The 22,042-nt window shown below is 41.3% G+C and overlaps 1 protein-coding gene and 1 non-coding gene across 5 annotated transcripts; both read left to right on the forward strand.

The window, feature by feature from the left end:
• Positions 1 to 6,210: 6,210 nt before the first annotated feature.
• On the forward strand, positions 6,211 to 21,793 carry LOC124011021 (stress-70 protein, mitochondrial-like). Of its 4 annotated transcripts, none has more exons than XM_046323951.1 (29): positions 6,211 to 6,527; positions 8,054 to 8,112; positions 8,246 to 8,333; positions 8,597 to 8,778; positions 8,898 to 9,022; positions 9,154 to 9,227; positions 11,785 to 11,891; positions 12,009 to 12,171; positions 12,283 to 12,375; positions 12,698 to 12,907; positions 12,988 to 13,215; positions 13,327 to 13,431; positions 13,542 to 13,659; positions 14,040 to 14,134; positions 14,273 to 14,365; positions 14,540 to 14,680; positions 14,877 to 17,103; positions 17,912 to 17,944; positions 18,117 to 18,171; positions 18,379 to 18,418; positions 18,590 to 18,633; positions 18,878 to 18,967; positions 19,164 to 19,206; positions 19,370 to 19,434; positions 19,650 to 19,691; positions 19,806 to 19,849; positions 20,599 to 20,624; positions 20,800 to 20,883; positions 21,243 to 21,793. In XM_046323951.1, exons 1-17 carry the CDS (start codon positions 6,447 to 6,449, stop codon positions 14,964 to 14,966), a joined length of 2,052 nt encoding a protein of 683 aa, XP_046179907.1. In that variant the 5' UTR covers positions 6,211 to 6,446; the 3' UTR covers positions 14,967 to 17,103; positions 17,912 to 17,944; positions 18,117 to 18,171; positions 18,379 to 18,418; positions 18,590 to 18,633; positions 18,878 to 18,967; positions 19,164 to 19,206; positions 19,370 to 19,434; positions 19,650 to 19,691; positions 19,806 to 19,849; positions 20,599 to 20,624; positions 20,800 to 20,883; positions 21,243 to 21,793. The 4 variants fall into 4 exon arrangements, with proteins under 4 accessions (XP_046179907.1, XP_046179906.1, XP_046179904.1 ...); XM_046323950.1 differs by having other exon boundaries at positions 19,164 to 19,200; positions 19,349 to 19,434; XM_046323948.1 differs by having other exon boundaries at positions 19,164 to 19,200.
• Positions 17,647 to 17,845, forward strand: LOC124011718. The gene has a single exon (XR_006834617.1). It is a non-coding gene; the product is annotated as a small nucleolar RNA SNORA74 (small nucleolar RNA).
• Positions 21,794 to 22,042: the final 249 nt, after the last annotated feature.

Below are 22,042 nucleotides of genomic sequence, written 5' to 3' on the forward strand. Positions count from 1 at the left end.
GCTGGCCGCTAGACTAATTTACCAATCTAAAAAATGTTCGCTGAAATGGGTTAATTGAGTGACTATCAGTGACTGACATAAACAAGAAAAAAAACTGCTGATGCACAACCAAAATGTTGAAATTTAACTTAATTGATCAGCGGGCCTACGAAAGGTGTGTCTGCGGGCCGCCAGTTGCCCATACCTTCTATAGTGTAACATTTTATTTTACAAGATAGATCAAGTTGCCTGAATTCTAGGTCTAGTCCTGGACAATGTACCTCCACGAGGCACATAACACATAGCAGGGAATTGGTACTGGCTGAAGATCCAACATTGTTGACCATTATGACACAATATAGCTACTCTTCTACATCCTGTGTTGTGCTCTGTTGATGATGAAGGGGATCCAGAGTTGATATAGCTACTCCTCTACATCCTGTGTTGTGCTGTGTTGTTGATGAAGGGGATCCAGAGTTGATATAGCTACTCCTCTACATCCTGTGTTGTGCTCTGTTGATGATGAAGGGGATCCAGAGTTGATATAGCTACTCCTCTACATCCTGTGTTGTGCTCTGTTGATGATGAAGGGGATCCAGAGTTGATATAGCTACTCCTCTACATCCTGTGTTGTGCTCTGTTGATGATGAGGGGATCCAGAGTTTTCCTTTTAACTGCGTGGTGCATGATGTCTGAGGGTTGAATGTTGATGTGCTGTAGATTCTTGACCCAATAAAGGGGATTTAAAACTGGTCTATTCATTCAAGGAACTCACTCTTCAGGCTCCCTTCACTGTCTGAGAAGTTCAGCAGCTCCTCCAGCTCATCCCCTGTGTCATCTTCCTCCTCCTCTGCCTCCCGGAACATCTGGGGCTTCCCCTCACCTTTCCCTCCCAACTCCAGGTAGCCCTTGGCTGTGGGGTTAGGCCCTCCGCTCCGTATACCAGCCTCTGCCTTAGCCTTGGTGCCTTGCATCGTAGACGTGTGCTCCTCCCAGACTGGTGTCCCCCCTGGACTGCCACCTCCTGGCCGGGTGCCTGCCTCTCCGCTGGGGGCTTCTGCACTGGGGGCCAGTGACACCGCAGACTTGCTGGTACACAGCCCCATGAAGGTCTGCTTTTCTTGTGCAAGCTTACCCTCACTATTTCTCTCACACACTCCCTAGACTAGTGATGCACTGTGCGTTCTTGATGAGACTGGCTAAAACTGGGCATTACTACTGGTGTCTGTGTTGCTTCCAAGAGAGGCAGAGGAGCACCCTATTCAGTATTTTCCATAACAGCCGTTTTGAACAGAAGCTTTTGTTCTTCGGGTTCAGCTGGGTTTCAGAGAGCCCTTGACTTAAGACTAGTATCAAGACAGCTTGCCAGGGAAGTCTGTTGGTCGCAGTTCACCTCAGCTCTCAGAGCACACACCTAATCTAAATCATACCATCTCTATACTTACCATGCAGTGTTATTTAGACTATTTGTAAATGCTCTTTTTGGACACAATTTCTCTAAAAAGCTTCCAAATGTTTGCTGTTAACATTTAATCCGTTTTAAATCAATAAATACATTGATAAAATTGAATAATAATTATTGATGTAGAATTGAATTAATTACAATTATATGGATTAGGAGTCAGGTATAGTTCACAGCTATTAATGTCTCATGGACAAACACATGTAACAATTACATGAGATTATAATTCTGGGTTTCCAAGATTACACCACTACAAATGAGCTTTTTCTCTACTCATAATTATGTTTAAAAGGTGAATAATATACCTTTACCGTGTCATTTATTTTTCTCTGAAAGGAGAGAAGAGGTGCTTATCTAACAGTGGCATGACCACAGGTGAGCCTCGTTTACCAAATCACTTTGTTGAATTACCACCCTGTTTCAATCCCTCATTATATGGGGGGAATCATTTCTCAAATATTATCTAGTGGGAAAGCCAAATCATCTTACTGTGATGTTAAAAGTTCTGGATCATTTACTATACAGGATAGTTATGTACAGTTGAGGTCGGGAAGTCAGGTTGGAGTCATTAAAAGTAGTTTTTCAACCACTCCACAAATTTCTTGTTAACAAACTATAGTTTTGGCAAGTCGGTTAGGACATCTACTTCATGCATGACACAAGTAATTTTTCCAACAATTGTTTACAGACACATTATTTCACTTATAATTCACTGTATCATAATTCCAGTGTGTCCGAAGTTTATGTAAACTAAGTTGACTGTGCCTTTAAACAGCTTGGAAAATTCCAGAAAATTACGTCATGGCTTTAGAAGCTTCTGATAGGCTAATTGACATCATTTGAGTCAATTGGAGGTGTACCTGTGGATGTATTTCAAGGCCCACCTTCAAACTCAGTGCCTCTTTGCTTGACATCGTGGGAAAAATCAAAAGAAATCAGCCAAGTTCTCAGAGAAAAATTGTAGACCTCCACAAGTCTGGTCCAATGCCTGAAGGTACCATGTTCCTCTGTACAAACAATAGTACGCAAGTATAATCACCATGGGACCACGCAGCCGTCATACCGCTCAGGAAGAAGACGCGTTCTGTCTCCTAGAGATGAATGTACTTTGGTGCAAAAAGTGCAAATCAATCCCAGAACAACAGCAAAGGACCTTGTGAAGATGCTGGAGGAAACCGGTACAAAATTATCTATATCCACAGGAAAACGAGTCCTATATTGGCGTAACCTGAAAGGCCGCTCAGCAAGGAAGAAGCCACTGCTACAAAACCGCCATAAAAAACTGCACATGGGGACAAAGATCATACTTTTTGGAGAAATGTCCTCTGGTCTGATGAAGCAAAAATAGAACTGTTTGGCCATAATGACCATCGTTATGTTTGGAGGGAAAAGGTGGAGGCTTGCAAGCCGAAGAACACCATCCCAACCGTGAAGCACGGGGGGTGGCAGCATTATGTTGTGGGGGTGCTTTGCTGCAGGAGGGACTGGTGCACTTCACAAAATAGGTGACATCATGAGGAAGGGAAATTATTTGGATATATTGAAGCAGCATCTCAAGACATCAGTCAGGAAGTTAAAGCTTGGTCGCAAATGCGTCTTCCAAATGGACAATGACCCCAAGCATACTTCCAAAGTTGTGGCAAAATGGCTTAAGGACAACAAAGTCCAGGTATTGGAGTGGCCATCACAAAGCCCTGTCCTCAATCCCATAGAAATTTTGTTGGCAGAACTGAAAAAGTGTGTGCGAATAAGGAGAACCACATACCTGACTCAGTTACACCAGCTCTGTCAGGAGGAATGGGCCAACATTCACCCAACTTATTGTGGGAAGCTTGTGGAAGGCTACCCAAAACGTTTGAACCAAGTTAAACAATTTAAAGGCAATGCTACTAAATACTAATTGAGTGTATGTAAACTTCTGACCCACTGGGAATGTGATGAAAGAAATAAAAGCTGAAATAAATAATTTGCTCTACTATTATTCTGACATTTCACATTCTTAAAATAAAGTGGTGATCCTAACTGATCTAAGACAGGGAATTTTTACTTGGATTAAATGTCAGGAATTGTGAAAAACTGAGTTTAAATGTATTTGGCTAAGGTGTATGTAAACTTCTGACTTCAACTGTAGTTAGCCTACATAACGCCATCTCTTCAGGAAGCGTGTCCACACAAGACACATTGGTCACTTCCCTAGCTCCCTAGAATAGGGTGGTAATGTACCTCTAAACTAAACCACCGATACTGGGCGAGATATTTTTTTATCCACTTTGGGGCTAAGGTTAAGAATGGGGGTAGGCGATGGAAGTGTGATCCGAGATCTGTGGTTCGGGACAACTTCATTTGGTCTCACAGGTCTCATCGCATGCTGTTTGTGATTACAAAGTTTTGTCTGAGTTATAGCAGTCAGTGTGCAGGTTCCACCCTTTTCTCTGATGTTCTACAGGGGCAACCAACATGCCTGTGAGACTATGGAACACTTAGATACTGCTGAAAGGTGCAGTGTTTTTTTCCCTCATAGTATAAATGCTTAAAATCCTCAAATCTTTTAAAGGCAATGGTCAAGTAATACAGTAGATGTTTTCCTCTGCCCTAAGGACCCAATGCATTTAATCAGGAACAAGATTGAGAGAGAAGTTATCTCCCCTTGGATGCAGTAAATGGATGTGTGAGAAAGCAATTGTAGCCTATTTGACATGGAAGTGCAGACAACTTATATCCAGTCTCTTTGCTGTCACTGTCTCCTGTGAAGAGGCCAATCTCACATTTTATTGTTGTAGTTGGTGAGTGGGGCCAAAAGTAGACTGGTGCTGAAAGAGGACCACACAACTGGGGTGGCATTAAGTTTTGAAGAGGATCAACTGAAATGGAAGATTCCTGGTGTCTGTGAAGCCCACCGTTTGGTGTGACGCAGACCCGGTGAAGAGTGTGGTGAAACAGAGAAGACCCTGTCTGTCCTGTTGAGTTTTAATGCAGTCTTTTTACCCGACAAAGTCAAGTTATGATATGCCAATTATCATGTGAGAGCTTTTGTCCCAAACCCATTGAGGTGTTTCAGATGCCAATCTTATGGCCATGTTAAAACAGTGTGTAGGAGGGAGATTCCTAGATGTGAGAAGTGTGCAGGAGGGCATGGAACTGTAGGGGTAGCCATGTTTTTATTTTACTAGGCAATAAGAACAAATTCTTATTTTCAATGACAGCCTAGGAACAGTGGGTTAACTGCCTTGTTCAGGGGCAGAACAACAGATTTGTACCTTGTCATCTCAGGGATTTAATCTTGCAACCTTTTGGTTACTAGTCCAACACTCTAACCACTAGGCTACACTGCCACCCCAATGATACTGGGGATCAGAAGTGTCCAGTGACAGAAAGGGTCAGGGTCAGAGTAGTACAGAAGGTGTCATGTGCTGAGGCAGTGAAGAGAGTTGTAGAGGAGGAGGGATCCTAAGAGTGCTACAGTGCTTTTGTAAGGTTGGCTTCTCAGCGTTCATAGCCATGGTTATCAACTGTACTGCAGAAATAGAACGTAAATCACAGAAAATAGATGTGATGGCAGCTGCAGAGAAGAACTTAGGTGAGGCTTTACTGCAGAAGAGTTAGAAGGTGTGTTAAACTCTAGTGTCCCATCTTCCCAGGCTGCCAGTCTGGTATAGGACCAGACAGGGCCAAGTAGTGGAATGGGGTAGTGTGGTTTTAATAGGTAAAGGGTTGGTGTGGCAATTTTTTCTTCCATTTTCCCTGTCCTTTTGCCCCTTTTCATATCACAAAGTGCAAGAACTTCAAACTTACATAAATGTTTAAATAATGTTTACATAATGCTTTACTCATTTCATGTGTATATACTGTTTTCTATGTCACTCCGACATTGCTCGACCTAATATATATATATATTTTTTAATTACATAATTTTACTTTCAGATTAGTGTGTATTGTTGTGAACTATTAGATACTACTTCACTGTTGGAGCAAGGATCACAAGCATTTCGCTACACCCACAATAACGTCTGCTAAATTTGTGAACGTGACCAATAAAATTTGATTTGGCCAATGCAGTAGGTGGCGGTGTATGCACCTGTCAAATGGGTGCGATTCGCCAATACAAACAAGAAGAAGAACACCGCATGACGTGTGCATCACCTTGTGGTGTAAAAGTTGAACTACTGAAAAATGTCCAATGACGCTTTCTTGTAAGGGTTTAACATCTCTGGTGTCCGTTGGGTTTTTTGTTGCCAGTTGTGCCCACATCAGAGAGGTGGTAAATAATAGCCAGCTCTTCATTAATGCATGTTGATGAGCTGTGTTGTAAAGGGTGACACACATGAGAGTGTAAGGTAAAGTCCAATAGAGTAAAACAGATTAATAATATACAGAAATACAAAATGTCGGCCGATCCCTTGATATGGTCATGCACTTTCATTAACGTTAAAAATGTAGTTACTTTATCCAAATGTGGTGATGTTTCATCAGACCAGACACCGGTATTACTGATGTAATTCTCGTGAAAATGTTCACCCCTTTTTCAAAATGACCTTCATAAACCCCATGGTGTGTGATGGCCGCCTCTGATCATGATTATGTTTTAGCAGAATGTATCATATAAAATAATCATACTTCACACTAAACATACATTCCTGGTGTTCTGTGAGTATCTCGTCTGTGATAATTAAATATAATACATGTGGGAAGTATTTTTATTTCAAAATAAATAATTTGACTCAGGCAATCTTTGGGCTACTAAAAAGGGTCAGTTTCACAATGCATAGAGCGACCCATGTGTTGGATAATTCGAAATCGTAGTTTCAAGTCAACTGCGTTGCTGAATGAAGAGCAGTCGTGTTACCATACCGGGTCTGACAGGAGAAAGACAGTCCTCGTTTTACCTTGGGAATTGTATATTTCGTGATAAATAAGATATACAGAGAGCGGGGTTAATTTAAATTCAATATAAAGTCAACAACTTGGGTTTTCATTGGGGCTCCATTTTAAAGTCAGAATTGTCAAAATGTTGAGTGTTGCAAGAACAGCTTCAAGGTCTCTCCCCTCTCCAAACTGCTCAAGAAGTGTGTCCTCCTTGATAAAGAAGGTAAATCAGCCACAATTGACAAATGTTAGTTTAAATGTTTCCAATAGGTGTAATTGGACATGAAGGATAACTAATTCGAGGAGTAATGGCTAGTTCTAGCTAACGTTAGCTAACGTTAAATGTCGCAGCTAAAGTAGCTAGTTAAAATCGTTTGCTACTAGCTGAGTACCATCTAATGGTTAAAGCTGCCATCCCGAAAAAATACTAGTTAAATTAAACCTTAAGGATCGGCCCCTTTTTTTTATTTTTTATTTTTGCCAAAAATGACACCCATACCCAAATCTAACTGCCTGTAGCAAGGACATGCATATTCTTGGTACCATTTGAATGGAAACACTGACGCTTGTGGAAATGTGAAAGGAATGTAGGATAATTTAACACATCTGGTCAAAGATAATACAAAGAACAGACCAAATGTTTTTCTTGTACCATCATCTTTGAAATGCAAAAGAAAGGCCATAATGTATTATTCAGGCCCAGGTGCAATTTAGAACGTTTAAGACTGATCCAATAAATTATTGCATTTTTGTTCATGTTGAATCAAGACTGCCCAAATGTGCCTAATTTATTTATCAATAACTTTTCATTTTCAAAACTGCACTTTCCTCGAAAAATGGCATGGCATTCTTTCACTGTAATAGCTACTGTAAATTGGACAGTTCAGTTGGATATTTCTGCCAATATCAGATATGTCTAAAGTCCTGGGAAATGTTCTTGTTACTTACAACTACATGCTAATCGCATTAGCCTCCGTTATCTCAACCGTCCCGCAGGGGACCCACCAATGCTGAATAAGTTTTAACAATAGTCATGTCGGAAAACTAACTGTTCAAGAAGAGCTAACCAGTTAATGTTAGCTTGTCAAGGCGTGACTAGTTGTACTGTTAGTTAACTAGCTAACTTACAGTAGCCAGCTTGCTAACGTTTCGCCAAGCCGGGGTTAGCCAGGATGTTTTCTTTAACTATATCATGTGTTGTTCTTCTGAATAGACATACCAAGTAATGTACATTAGCGACCATAGTGGGAGCTTACTAAGGGACAAGTAATGGCTAGCTAGTTAACGTTACCCGCTTGAAGTGATTGAATTGGAAGTGGTTTCAAACCCTTAAGCGGCTTGTTATTTTGTGTAAGATAAGTTAATGAAATGTGCAGGTCTTGTTATAAAGGGGGGCGTCATTAATCGTGAAAATAACACCTGTGACGATCACTGTGGTGTCCCAGGGCATGATGTTCAAATGTCATAACCAAACATCATTTTAGACAAGCTATGTAGCTATTTCATTCTTAACTGCCTTCATGTTGCTGGACCCCAGGAAGACACGGCAGCGGCTAATGGGGTTCCTTAATAAATACAAGTACATTCATAGACAATGTTTTATACCACATTAGGATTATTGTGCATCCATGCCCTGTGTTAATTTAAAAATATACCTGTTTGTTTTCATTTATTGGTTGAAAAGGGTTAAGGACAGATTTCACTAATAAGTAGTCATGATGTGGTAGCTAACCAATATTTTCCCCATAGGCTTGCTGGAATGGATTTCAGCAAGATGCTCTCAGGTCTGTGGCCAGATGTGACTATTCGTGAGTATTCTTTCCTGAAGTTTCTTTCTTGAAGTTTCCCAAGTAAACTAATATGTAAACTAATGAATATCAATATAGCATCCAAGAACATCTCTGACCATTTGTGCTTACCTTGATTTACTTTGTTTTCCAGATCAGAGGCAATCAAAGGATCAGTGATTGGGATTGATCTGGGTACAACAAACTCCTGTGTGGCGGTTATGGAGGGAAAACAAGCAAAGGTCAGTTTATGTTTTGAGATGGCAGTGTTGTCACCCTCTGGCATGTTATCACATTTATTTATAAAGCTAATACAGAAGAGTGCTAATACAGAAACCCAACCTAAAACCCTAAAGAGCAAGCAATGCAGATGTAGAAGCACAGGTTATCATTTCATCAGGGATTTAATTACGAATGTTTGACCTGTGTGATGAAGAGCATGTCTTTGAAATCATCTTTTGATAGTTGTTTTTTTAGACTGTTACTGACTTGTTTGTTGTGACAGGTACTGGAGAATGCAGAGGGAGCAAGGACAACACCTTCAGTGGTCGCCTTCACAGCTGATGGCGAGAGACTTGTTGGCATGCCAGCCAAAAGACAGGCAGTCACAAACCCTAACAACACCCTCTATGCCACCAAGCGTCTCATTGGTCGTCGTTACGATGATGCAGAGGTTCAGAAGGACATGTGAGTGTTTTACTATATATCTCTTATATACCTTACTAGCCATCGTAAGGCATCATTAGTTGGAAATGATTTTGAGGTGTAGATAAATTCATGACAGGTTTTTCTTTGTGGCTTCACAGGAAGAACGTGCCCTACAAGATTGTCCGTGCTTCTAATGGTGATGCCTGGGTCGAGGCCCATGGAAAGCTCTACTCCCCCAGCCAGGCTGGTGCCTTCGTGCTGATGAAGATGAAGGAGACAGCAGGTAATCTACCTATCAATTAGTGTTCATTGCCCCCGTAGGGGGAACTAGCATGCCAATTCTCTGTTACCAACTACCCCTGTCTGTGTGCTAAAAAAAAGCATGCACTCATTGTAACATTGTCCTGGTTTTAGAGAACTACATGGGTCACAATGTGAAGAATGCAGTGGTCACCGTGCCAGCCTACTTCAATGACTCTCAGAGACAGGTATCAGCCTTACTTTATTTCTTCAACTTTGTCTGCTGAATCATTCATTACTGGCAAACACTGGTGACCGACAGTCACTTTGTCACTAGCTATGCGGCAGGGTAGCCTAGTGGTTAGTGTTGGACTAGTAACCGAAAGGTTGCAAGTTCAAATCCCCGAGCTGACAAGGTACAAATCTGTCGTTCTGCCCCTGAACAGGCAGTTAACCCACTGTTACTAGGCCGTCATTGAAAATAAGAATTTGTTCTTAACTGACTTGCCTAGTAAAATAAAGATTTTTATTTTTTTAAATGCCTTTGCCATTGACTCACAGAATGGTGCTCTATCAAGCCTCAACTTTGATCAGTGTATTTGTGTCTGGCTGCATTTACACAGGCAGCCCAATTCAGATTTTTTTATTTACAAATTGGGCTTCTTTTTTTTAAGAGGTCAACCGATTAATTGGAATGGCCGATTTTAAAGTTTTCTTAAAAATAGGTCATCTGCATTTTTGGATGCAGATTATATTGCAATCCACGAGGAGACTGGACCGGATTTGACCATATTAATGACCTACGGCTTGTATTTGTTTGTTTATTATAATTAAGTCTGATTTGATAGAGCGGTCTGACTGAGCAGTTGTAGGCAGCAGCAGGCTCGTAAGCATTCATTCAAACCGCACTTTCCTCCGTTTGCCAGGAGCTTTTCGTAATGCTTCAAGCACAGCGCTGTTTATGACTTCAAGCTCCCGAGATTAGGCTGGCAATACTATAGTGCCTATAAGAACATCCAATAGTCAAAGCTATACGAAATACAAATGGTATAGAGAGAAATAGTCTTAGAATTCCTACAACCTACAACCTAAAACTTCTTAACTGGGAATATTGAAGACTCAAGTTAAAAGGAACCACCAGCTTTCTCATATTCTGAGAAAGGAACTTAAACATTAGTTTTTCACATATTGCACTTTTACTTCTTCAACACTGTTTTTGCATTATTTAAACCAAATTGAACATGTTTCATTCTTTTTTTGAGACTAAATTGATTTTATTGATGTATTATATTAAGTTAAAATAAGTGTTCATTCAGTATTGTTGTAATTGTCATTATTACAAATATATATAAAAACTGTCCGATTAATCTGTATCGGCTTTTTTCGGTCCTCCAATAATCGGTGTCTGTGTTGAAAAATCATAATCAGTCAGCCTCTACTTTTGACCAATCGGATCAGCTCTGAAAAAGATCTTTAACTCCCAGATTAGAAACATTTATTGTGATATTGTGTAGAAAGACATGACTTTACAATTTCAATTACTAAAATGTCTTATTTTTTCATTTAGCCTATTTTGACAGGAAAGACCTATTGAGACCTAGGTCTCTTTTCCAAATGTGCCATGTATAATACAATATAAAATACATATTAAACACTATATACAGACCCAGTCAAAAGTTGACACACCTACTCATTCAAGGTTTTTACATTTTCTACATGGTAGAATAATAGTGAAGATGTCAAAACTATGAAATAACACATGAAATTGTGTAGTAACCAAAAAAGTGTTAAACAAATCCAAATATATTTGAGATTCTTCAAAGTTGCCACCCTTTGCCTTGATGACAGCTTTGCTTTGCTTACAATGTCTCAAGCAGCTTCATGAGGAATACTTTTCAACAGTCTTGAATGAGTTCCCACATATGCTGAGCACTTCTTGGCTGCTTTTCCTTCACTCTGCAGTCCAACTCATCCCAAACCATCTCAACTGGGTTGAGGTTGGGTGATTGTGGAGGCCAGGTCAACTGATGCAGCACTCCATCACTCTCCTTGGTCAAATAGCCCTTACACAGCCTTAAGTGTGTTGGGTCATTGTCCTGTTGAAAAACAAATGATAGTCCCACTAAGCACAAACCAGATGGCATTGTGTATTGCTGCAGAATGCTGTGGTAGCCATGCTGGTTAAGTGTGCCTTGAATTCTAAATAAATCACCAGGAAAGCACCATCACACCACCTCCTCCATGCTTCATGCTGGGAGCCACACATGCAGAGATCATCCGTTCACCTACTCTGCGTCGCAGAAAGACACGGTGGTTGGAACCAAAGATCTCACATTTGGACTCATCAGACCAAATGACCATCATATTTGGACCAGAATGCAACCACATCTGTATGTAATGACAATATGCTCATGTCTCCGCCCTAACAATGGGAGCCGTTGTCCCAAAGGCAGGAAGATAGGCGACAAGCTTAGGTCCAAAATAAGCCCATAGAAACGCAGTTGGCTTATTTTGGCAAGAGTGAAACTTCTCGCTTCGCCTCTAACTCTCTGCTGTGCTTCCCTGCCATCGTTCGCTTTGTGACTGACAGGCGCATGCCCTATCAATTGATCGCTAGAAGATGCATATGTTCATTCTAGTGGGAGGGGCCCGACGGACTAACGAATTGAAACTTTAAATTAAAAGTAGCCTAAATAATATGAAGTGGAAAATGTAGCAGGCTTAAAATGAGTCTAACCGGCTGAATAGCCGACACCCGGCACTAATGAAAAACGCTGTGTAATGAGTAGGTCATTTTGTTTACAGGCCACAAAGGATGCTGGTCAGATTGCTGGGCTGAATGTGCTGCGAGTCATCAATGAGCCCACTGCTGCTGCTCTGGCCTACGGTCTGGACAAGACTCAGGACAGAATGTAAGTATAACAACCCTACAAACTGCTGGAAAACCTCTACGACACCTAAGCAATGACCGTGACCTTATTTTTATCCATGCTTTTAGCTCATGTTTCACACCTGTCTCTGACTTGCAGCATTGCCGTCTATGACCTGGGAGGTGGCACCTTTGACATCTCTGTCCTTGAGATCCAGAAGGGCGTGTTTGAGGTGAAGTCCACAAACGGAGACACCTTTTTGGGTGGAGAGGACTTTGACCAGCACCTACTGACCCACATTGTGAAGGAGTTCAAGAGGGAGGTGAGGAGGAAGTATCCTGGATAAAGAACTATGTGATACCTTTATCTGACCAAGCACATCTGCCACATTCAAGCCAGCCATTTTTATCAAACCTTTGGTTTCTCCTTCCAGTCTGGAGTTGACCTGACCAAAGACAGCATGGCTCTGCAGAGAGTAAGGGAGGCAGCCGAGAAAGCCAAATGTGAACTGTCATCATCCCTGCAGGTGAGTTTCATCCCACAGCAGACATTTATTTCATTGCCAAGCTAATGATAAGAATAAACAAGATCTTGGTCAATAGAAACAACTTGCTTGTATTTTATACAGTCCCTTGACCCTCATGGTTTTTGTTGTAAGTTCTGTAACCCCTTGCTGTACCCTCACACGGGGGCAGCTCTAGTAGAACAAACATCACTGCTCTGAGCTAGGCTGTCCATCCAAATGTAAGATAGTTCAAGTATGGATGATGCAATATGTAAAACCGGTATATGTTACCTCCCTCTCAATCTTGATGTAAAACATTTTACGGAGACTTTTTCTCCCACAGACCGACATCAATCTGCCCTACCTGACCATGGATGCCTCTGGCCCCAAGCACTTGAACATGAAGTTGACCCGCTCCCAGTTTGAGGGCATTGTGTCTGACCTGATCCGCAGGACAGTGGCCCCCTGCCAGAAGGCCATGCAGGACGCTGAGGTCTCCAAGGGGGACATCGGAGAGGTGCTTCTGGTCGGTGGCATGTCCCGTATGCCCAAGGTGAGCAGATTTCCCAGTTTCTATCCCACCTCATCATGCTTTGCCCCTCTCTGACCCTCCATTCTACGGTCTCCTCTCAGGTCCAGCAGACAGTCCAAGACCTGTTTGGCCGTGCTCCCAGCAAGTCAGTCAACCCAGATGAGGCTGTGGCCATTGGAGCTGCCATCCAGGGAGGTGTTCTGGCTGGAGATGTTACTGATGTGCTCCTTCTGGATGTCACACCACTGTCTCTCGGTATCGAGACCCTCGGAGGGGTGTTCACCAAACTCATCAACAGGAACACAACCATTCCCACCAAGAAGGGACAGGTGCGGGACAAAAATCCAAATTTGTTCTGGCTGGTGAAACCTAAATTAATTGTATATACTTCATTGTCTTACCTCATCAGTGGTACTGATGCATTCCTCCTCCTCGTTCAGGTGTTCTCAACAGCAGCTGATGGTCAGTCCCAGGTGGAGATCAAGGTGTGCCAAGGGGAGAGGGAGATGGCAGCAGACAACAAGATCCTGGGACAGTTCACTCTGGTAAGTGTCCTTCCTAGCTGGTTCATACTAACTCAATTTAAATGGGATATCTTTAGATTCTCTGGTGTATCTGATGTAAACAATGTCTTACTGATGTATTGTTCATGCAGGTTGGAATCCCCCCTGCCCCACGTGGAGTACCCCAGATCGAGGTCTGCTTCGACATTGACGCCAATGGAATCGTCCACGTCTCTGCCAAAGACAAGGGCACAGGCCGCGAACAGCAGAGTAAGATCCTCAAACAACCCGCGCTTGAAATGCATGCTTTCTGTGTAGGGTGCCGTCTTTCGGATGGGACGTTAAACGGGTGTCCTGACTCTCTGAGGTCATTAAAGATCCCATGGCACTTATCGTAAGAGTAGGGGTGTTAACCCCGGTGTCCTGGCTAAACTCCCAATCTGGCCCTCAAACCATCACGGTCACCAAATAATCCCCAGTTTACAATTGGCTCATTCATCCCCTTCCTCTCCCCTGTAACTATTCCCCAGGTCGTGGCTGCAAATGAGAACGTGTTCTCTGTCAACTTACCTGGTAAAATAACTGATAAATGAAAGTAGGATTTCAGTAATGTATTTTTACTTTACACTGCTTCTCCTTCACTTCTCCAGTTGTTATCCAGTCCTCTGGTGGCCTTAGCAAGGACGACATTGAAAACATGGTTAAGAACGCAGAGAAGTATGCAGAGGAGGACCGGAGGCGAAAGGTAGGTTTGACATTGTCTTATCAGCTGTCCGTTTGAACTTTTATCAGTTACATCCCCAGCTGGAGTTGGGCTGTGTTTTGAATAAGGTGTGACTGAATGCCGACAGTAATCCTTTGTGTCCTGTTTGTTTTTGCCTAGGACCGTGTTGAGGCTGTTAACCAGGCCGAGGGCATCGTCCATGACACTGAATCCAAGATGGAGGAGTTCAAGGATCAGCTCCCTACTGATGAGGTATGTGGGACATTTTATTATAATAATACATAGGATTTTTAAAGCTTTTTACAAAAACCCAAGGACACTGAACAGCAAAATGTACATAACTATGCCTCTGAAACATCCCAAACAATCCCAAATATCAGGAAATTCCAGTAGTCCTAGTATTTGAGTTTGTTCCCCATCTTTCAGTGCAACAAACTGAAGGAAGAGATTGCCAAAGTGAGAGACTTGCTGTCACGGAAGGATGAAGAGACTGGCGAAAACATCAAACAGGCTGCCACCACCCTTCAGCAGGCATCACTCAAACTCTTCGAAATGGCTTATAAGAAGGTAATTATTTCAGCACCCCAACATTGTCCAGTAGTTTTTTATTTTCACTTGCATTTGTAAAGGATTCTGGCCAGCCTGGAAGAAGCCTGGATTGGTTGCTTAGCTTGTCAATTAAGAGCCCAAAATTCTATCACAATGGGTCAATTGATATATTGCTGTTATATTTATTAACCAGCTTTTCTCCATTTGGTCTCAGATGGCATCAGAGAGGGAAGGTAGCAACGGCGGCTCTGGATCGTCATCGTCAGAAGGTGGAACTGGAGAGAAGAAGGAAGGCCAGCAGTGAAACCTTTGCACTTGTGGTTGTCTGGAGACATGGACTGATGGGCTTGGGATTGTAGACCTGTTGTCCTGAGTGGCAGCTATTGTATTCTAGTCATTCTCACATGCTGTGTTTTTGCAGTAAAAAGTATACTGTATATGTCATTGAGTACATTTGCATGCACAGTAATAATTTGATATTAAACAGATTATGGCAGTAGGCAGATTACGCAATAGTCATGTAAACACCTTACTCTGCTTATCATAATCGGCGTACGGTCAAAATCAAAGTAAGCATACGCTGATTAAAACACCAGGACATGTGAACATTTTGTAATCGGCGAAGTGAGAGTTCAGAAACAACTGAATGTATGCGTCTTGGGAATCATATATGTGGTGGTAGAATGCTTTGATTGCCGATTTTCTGCATTTTTCAGAGTGCCATCGGGTAGCCTGATTTCATTTGTCCATGTAAACGTGATTATTAGGGAAATCGTTCTTCTTGCAAAGCTTGTAAATGTTTAAATTGAACTATTTATATTAATCTGACTATCCAGAATAATCTCATTAGTGTGTGCATGTAACTATACTCAGTGTATGTTCCTCCACCCCTTTGTAATTTAATTGTGATAGACTATATATCCTGTCCATTTTTAAGAAAAATTATTTACATCTTGTGAAGTAGTGAACTGTTTATAGCAATTGTGTTAAGTCTGACTGTGATGCCATTTTGGGTTTCATTTTTCAATGTAGCTCTGCTGGTCTAGACAACAGTGGAAATGCAATAGAAGAAGCTTGGCTTTTCTCTAGCTCCATCCTGTTTATCTGCTCTATGAAAACAGCATATGTACAGTGATATGAGTAGCGTGTGTGTGTGTGTGGTTAAAGATGTATAATACGACAATACAGCTGCAGGGTTTTATTTCTATTCTTTTGAATCTTTATTTGTTATTCCATTCAGTACAGAAGAGCACTCATTCTTCTTGACTTTGTCATGGGTATAAGCTGAGAGAATGATTAGAAGCTACCATGCATACAAATAGATTTCGTTTTGCCATAACTATTGTATGACGTTTGAGCTGCTGCCTATCTGACAGATATAATTGGCAGCAGTAGTCTGTGAAAATGAGAAAATAACCAGTCTGGTATGAGGTGGATTTATTGTCAAATTTTAGATTGATTTGATATTTGGGTTCTCAATTACGGTTGCTAACTTTCCTAATAAAATTCTACATTTCAACAGTGGTTTTGGATATGAGAAATTGGCAATACATTCATTGTACTTTTGCTGCGACTGAGGCAGATGATGTGGAGTCAAGCCAAATGTATTTGTCACGGCCATTAACCAGGTTTCCACCGAAATCGGTGAACTTTACCAATGTCGACAAAATACACTCAATAATGTGGCAACTTTTTGTGGAGGTAAAATTCCTTATGCGAGAATTGTCGGTGGAAACGCTTTAACGCGCAAATATTTATGAATATTGACATAACAATCATATCCAGGTTATATCACAACCAGTCGTGAATATTTGTTAGCCCATAAGGCGGCGCACAATTGGTCGGGGTTTGGCCGGTGTAAATAAGAATTTGCTCTTAACTGACTTGCCTAGTTAAATAAAGGTTACGTTTAAAAATAAATAATGTCGTAGTAAACTGCGTCACGCGATGACGTGTGGTCCTCCCACTACGACTCGCCGGGAATGCGGGCAGTTTATTGCCGCGTTCAATACAACTGGGAACTCGTAAATATCTGATTTCAGTGTGTTCAAAACATCTGGGAACTCGGGAAAAAAATTGAATGGTCATCCAACTTGGGCATTACCGCGTTCAAAACAACTGGGAACTTGGAAAAATAGATGCCAGTGATCTTCAGGTCGGATAGTCGGCGCTCTAGGAGGCCCGAGATCCCGAGTTGGATGACTGTTACAATCGATTTCTCCCATTCGGACCCCCCCTTCAATTGATACATTGAAGTCAGATATTCCTAAATTCCCAGTAGTTTTGAACGCGGCATAAGGTCACAGCGCCAACGTTTCTTTCTTGGAGGTATAGACCTATCCCACAATTCACAGCGGAACTGTAGTCTATGGTGCCAACAGGACTATAAATTTGCAAGGGACTGGATTTCAGTCTTTTTTTTCTCTGACATGACAATGAAGGTGAGTCGTGTTTATTTGTCGTCTGGTAAGCTTTTTTTAAAAAAAAATGAAAATCCAGATATTAATGACAACGTTTTAGTTAACGTTAGCTAAATAACACAATTGTGTGGAACTTGCAGGAGCAAGGTAGGAATGTTAATTAAACAATCTGCTGGCTAAACGCTAAGTTAGCTAACTAACTTAAATATACGATTAACATTACCTTGTTCAGGTAGTTACTAGTTTCAATGGCTGCCATTTTACTATTGACTGTTTGAGAGTCAATTTGGTAAGGCTAACTAACGTTACCTAAATAATTGGCAAGTTTCACATGCAAGGCGGAGATGGCACGTGGTGCCACGCAAAATGTCGGCCAAGTTGGCTAAAACAGTCATTCGCTACCATTTATTTCATAGTGCTTTGTCAGAAGTGATACTTTTTACCTAGACATGTTAGGAGATATGGAAGGGCTGCAAGTGGGAATAACTTGATCCCCCTTCAAGGGAACTGTTTCCCACATCCTAACATTCTAGACTTAGCAAATCACGATTGGCTAATTCGTGACCCAGTAGTAGTCAGCTGTACAGGCCAGCCCCATGCCTGAGTTAGTGTTACACTGCTGGGAGAGAAAGGCTCAGCTAATGTAGCTTGGTCCAGCAGACACTGTTTTAGTGGCTGTTGGTGCTGAGCTTGTAGCGGAGCTGTGCCCCTCTTGAGTGGGCTGTACCCACACTGGGGCAACCCTAGTAGAAGGGCTAACAAATATTTTTATTTAATACAGCCACATCTAGTTACTAGTGAAATTTATATTCTACTCTTATTATTTCAGGAAATCCTGCTGAATGAATTCCAACTATTGAAGGTGAGAATAAGAATATTGTAAATGGGAATGTTCTGTGCAGTGATTTAACACATTCTTGTGTATGGTGATGAACCTTTTGACACAGCACAATTCTCTATGCTTGTCTACATATTACTTGCTTATGTTTATGGGTTGTAGTGCAGTGTCTAAGCATTCTTTCTTTGCATTTCAGGAAAACTTTAATCTCTCAATTAAAGTCTCTTCCAACTCTATAAAATGTTTTGAAGGTGAGGACGTCTCAGTAGTTGTAGCGAAACTCCATGAACAAGTTCTTTAATGTGCAGTGATGTGAGCATTATAGCTTTAACCCAGCTTTCTTACTGGCGGTGACGACTTTCTAATTCTGAGCATGTTTTTAATGGCTGTTATGGCCGCTACATTGTGTTTGTGCTGTAAGGACTTTGATCATTCCTAACTAAATTATTTTGTTTCAGGGGAGCCTAACTGAAATATTACTTTACAACTCCATTGAAGGTGAGGGTTGATCGGAATTCTAGCCAACAGACATGTACTGTGCAGTGATGATGATATTTATCACCTACTTATTGTCTAGTGAAGAACCTTCGGAACCCTGAGCACATTTCGTTCCTGAATACCTCATGTCTACATTCTGTGTATATATTAATGTTTTCCTTCATCTTCCAGACGAAACATTGGATTGCTTTGACGGGATTTGATGGCTTTATTTGGTAATGTACCTGTACCATGTGGATTATCTTTTGGACCCAAGCTGTACTCATAATCATGGCAGAGGCTACTTCCTCGTTGGTGATCTCTTTTCCTTGGGAGAATAACCCAGGACTTTGGCACAGTTTGAAGTAGTCTCCATCTACTACAATCTGACTAGAAGACCTGAGACACTTTTTCTTGTCAAATGTTGAAACTAAACTAATGTGTTGCTGTGTAATGAGATTGGTTTGTGTACCTCAACAGGATTGTTCCTGTCTGGACTTGGAATGGGGGTATATAGACTTACGCATCCTGCAGGTGACTCCCTAAACTCCAGGCCAGACCAAGAGCAAGGTAATGACCTTTGAGCATTTTGATTTCTAAACCCAAATGGTACTGTCATAACCTAATGTGTGCTGATGAGAGCTTTATAGCTTTAACCCAGCTTTCTTACTGTTGGTGAAGACTAGTTAAATCTGAGCACAATTTTGTAATCGCTGTTACTGTGTACAGTATTTATTATAACTAATTCAATATCTTTGCATTTCAGGACTACTTGCCAACTACGAATGCTTCAACTATTCAAGGTGACGGTGGGCAATATTTTACTAAGACATGTACTGTGCAGTGATGACTTGTAATCACCTACTTGATGTCTAGTGAAGAACCTTCGGAACCCTGAGCACAACTTCCTGAATGACTCTTACTGTCTGTTCTTGTATATGTTGCTCATAGGCTTTCTCCTTTCCTCGTCAGGAATAATGTAGATGAGACTGGAGGTGCTTAGGCTGTTTTGGTGGCTTATTTGGAGTCGATGCAAGGTAATGCACTCTAAACATCTGAAGTGATTCTCCAACCCAAACGGTACTTCCATATACATGCTGTGTAGTGATGCAAGCATTAAAGCTTTAACCCAGCTTTCTTACTGCTGGTGACGACTTTTCAATTCTGAGCACGTTTGTAATGGCTGTTATGGCCGCTACATTGTGTTTGTGCTGTAAGGATCATTCCTAACACAATTGTTTTGGTTTTTCAGGGAAACCTGACTACAAAATATTACTTTACAACGCCATTGAAGGTGAGGCTGGATCAATTATACTAAAAGGCGTGCTGTGATGATATTTATCACCTAGTGAAGAACCTTTGGAACCCTGAACACAACTCTTCCTGAGTGACTGACTCTTTTCCTCAGGAACAATGGAGATGCTTGGGCTGGATTGATGAAGTCGCTGCAAGGTAATTACTTTTAAATAGGGGATTTCTGAACCCAAATGGTACAGTGCACTGATGAGATCTTCGTAACATTAACCCAGCCTTACTGTTGAAGACTTGTCAATGCTGAGCACAGTTTGCAGTGACTGTTACTGTGCATAGTATTTTATAAGGACTTTATTTTACTTATCAAGTAGATTTACACTTTAGTGGGATGCCACAGCTCCATTCAAGCTATGAATGGGTTAGAATGATTGTAGCTTAACATCACGCATGTACTGCATTGATAACTTTACTGACTTGTGAAGAACCCGGCGCACAGTTCTTTCCTGACTGTCTGTCGACTTTCATCTGTATTGTTCATATCCGTTTCCTTAATCTTCCAGACAAAGCATTGAGTTACTTCGACAGGATTCGATGGCTTGATTTAAAGCTAATGTACCTATAACATGTGGATTGTCTTTTGGACCCAAGCTGTACTCATAATCATGGCAGAGGCTACCTCCTCGTTGGTGATCTCTTTTCCTTGGGAGAATAACCCAGGACTTTGGCACAGTTTGAAGTAGTCTCCATCTACAACAATCTGACTAGAAGACCTGAGACACTTTTACTTGTAATATGTTGAAACTATTCTGTCGCTATGATAAGAGCTTTATAGCTTTAACCCAGCTTTCTTACTGTTGGTGAAGACTAGTTAACGCTGAGCACATTTTCTAATGGCTGTTACTGTGTGAAGTATTTATTATAACTAATTAGATTTCTTTGCATTTCAGGACAACTTGCCAGCTATGATTTCAAGGTGAGGATGGGTGAGGTTCTGTAGCTGAAAGACATGTACTGTGCAGTGATGATGACATTTATCACCTACTTATTGTCTAGTGAAGAACCTTCGGAACCCTGAGCACTTCTTTCCTGAATACCTCGCGTCTACATTCTGTTTACATATAGTTAATATTTTCCTTCATCTTCAACAGACAAAGGGGCGGCAGGTAGCCTAGTGGTTAAAGTGTTGGACTTGTAACCGTAAGGTTGCCAGATCGAATCCCTGAGCTGACAAGGTAAATATGTCGTTCTGCCCCTGAACAAGGCAGTTAACCCCATGTTCCTAGGATGTCATTCAAAATAAGAATTTATTTACTGACTTGCCTAGTTAAAGGTAAAATAAAACGGCATTGATTTTGTTGGACAGGATTGACATCTTGATTAAAGATAATGCACCTAGAATATCTGGAGTGATTTTAGTTTTGGACCCAAGCTTGTACTTATAATCATGACACAGGCTACATCTCTTTTCCTTGATAATAACACTGGACTTTGGCACAGTTTGACATCTCCATCTACAATCTAACTGGAAGACCCGGGACATTTGTGATGTTGTATGTATTCTAATGTGTCTTATTTGTGTGTACCTCCACAGGTTTGTTCCTGTCTGGATTTGAATGGGGTATAGACTGCTGCATCCTGCAGGTGATTGACAATGCCAGACCACTTGGCTTGACCACCACTGGCAGGGTTCAGTGACGTGTGGATCAATGGGCAATCCCTGTGGTTACATCTTTGGGGTTGGCATATTTAGGGTGATGAAATGTTTTATAAATCATTCAACCCAATCATGCTATTTCTTGAGCAAATCAGACAGGCTGAGATTATTTGGTATATTGGTCGGGTGCAGTTGAATATAAATCCCCAGTCAGAGGGTTTATTAATAATTGCGGGTGAACAAAAGCTGACCTGCACTAGTTCATATGACCCCAACTGTTCTATCCCGGGGAGTGGAGCATTGCATAATCCTGACATGTCAGTGTTTCTTAACAAATGTACCACAATGAAATGATTGTATTACCTCAATTGTAGGCCCAACTGCATGAAAATGATTTTCAAATAGTGTAAAATAAAGTGACCCTTATCAGTCATGTCATAAATCCATAACTGATTGTTTAACTGTTTAATAAAGACAATGGCACAACAGACTTGACTCATTGTGGTTACCCCAAATTAATCCATGTACAATAAATTCGTTGGTGGCTCTGCAGACTAGTGTAAGTGTTTAACGGTCATATTTTGGCAGAATGTTTGGCCTTTGCGTGCCGATAATACTTTGCTGGATGTCTAATTGGACGGTTGATTTGAAAATGGCAATGAATGTTTTACAATCTACGGTTTCGAGGGAAGATGCCACATTGTGCAAAGTAATTAAATGCACCAACCCGATGGGGG

This window comes from Oncorhynchus gorbuscha, linkage group LG23 (genome assembly GCF_021184085.1).
Source record: "Oncorhynchus gorbuscha isolate QuinsamMale2020 ecotype Even-year linkage group LG23, OgorEven_v1.0, whole genome shotgun sequence".
Classification (NCBI taxonomy): domain Eukaryota; kingdom Metazoa; phylum Chordata; class Actinopteri; order Salmoniformes; family Salmonidae; genus Oncorhynchus; species Oncorhynchus gorbuscha.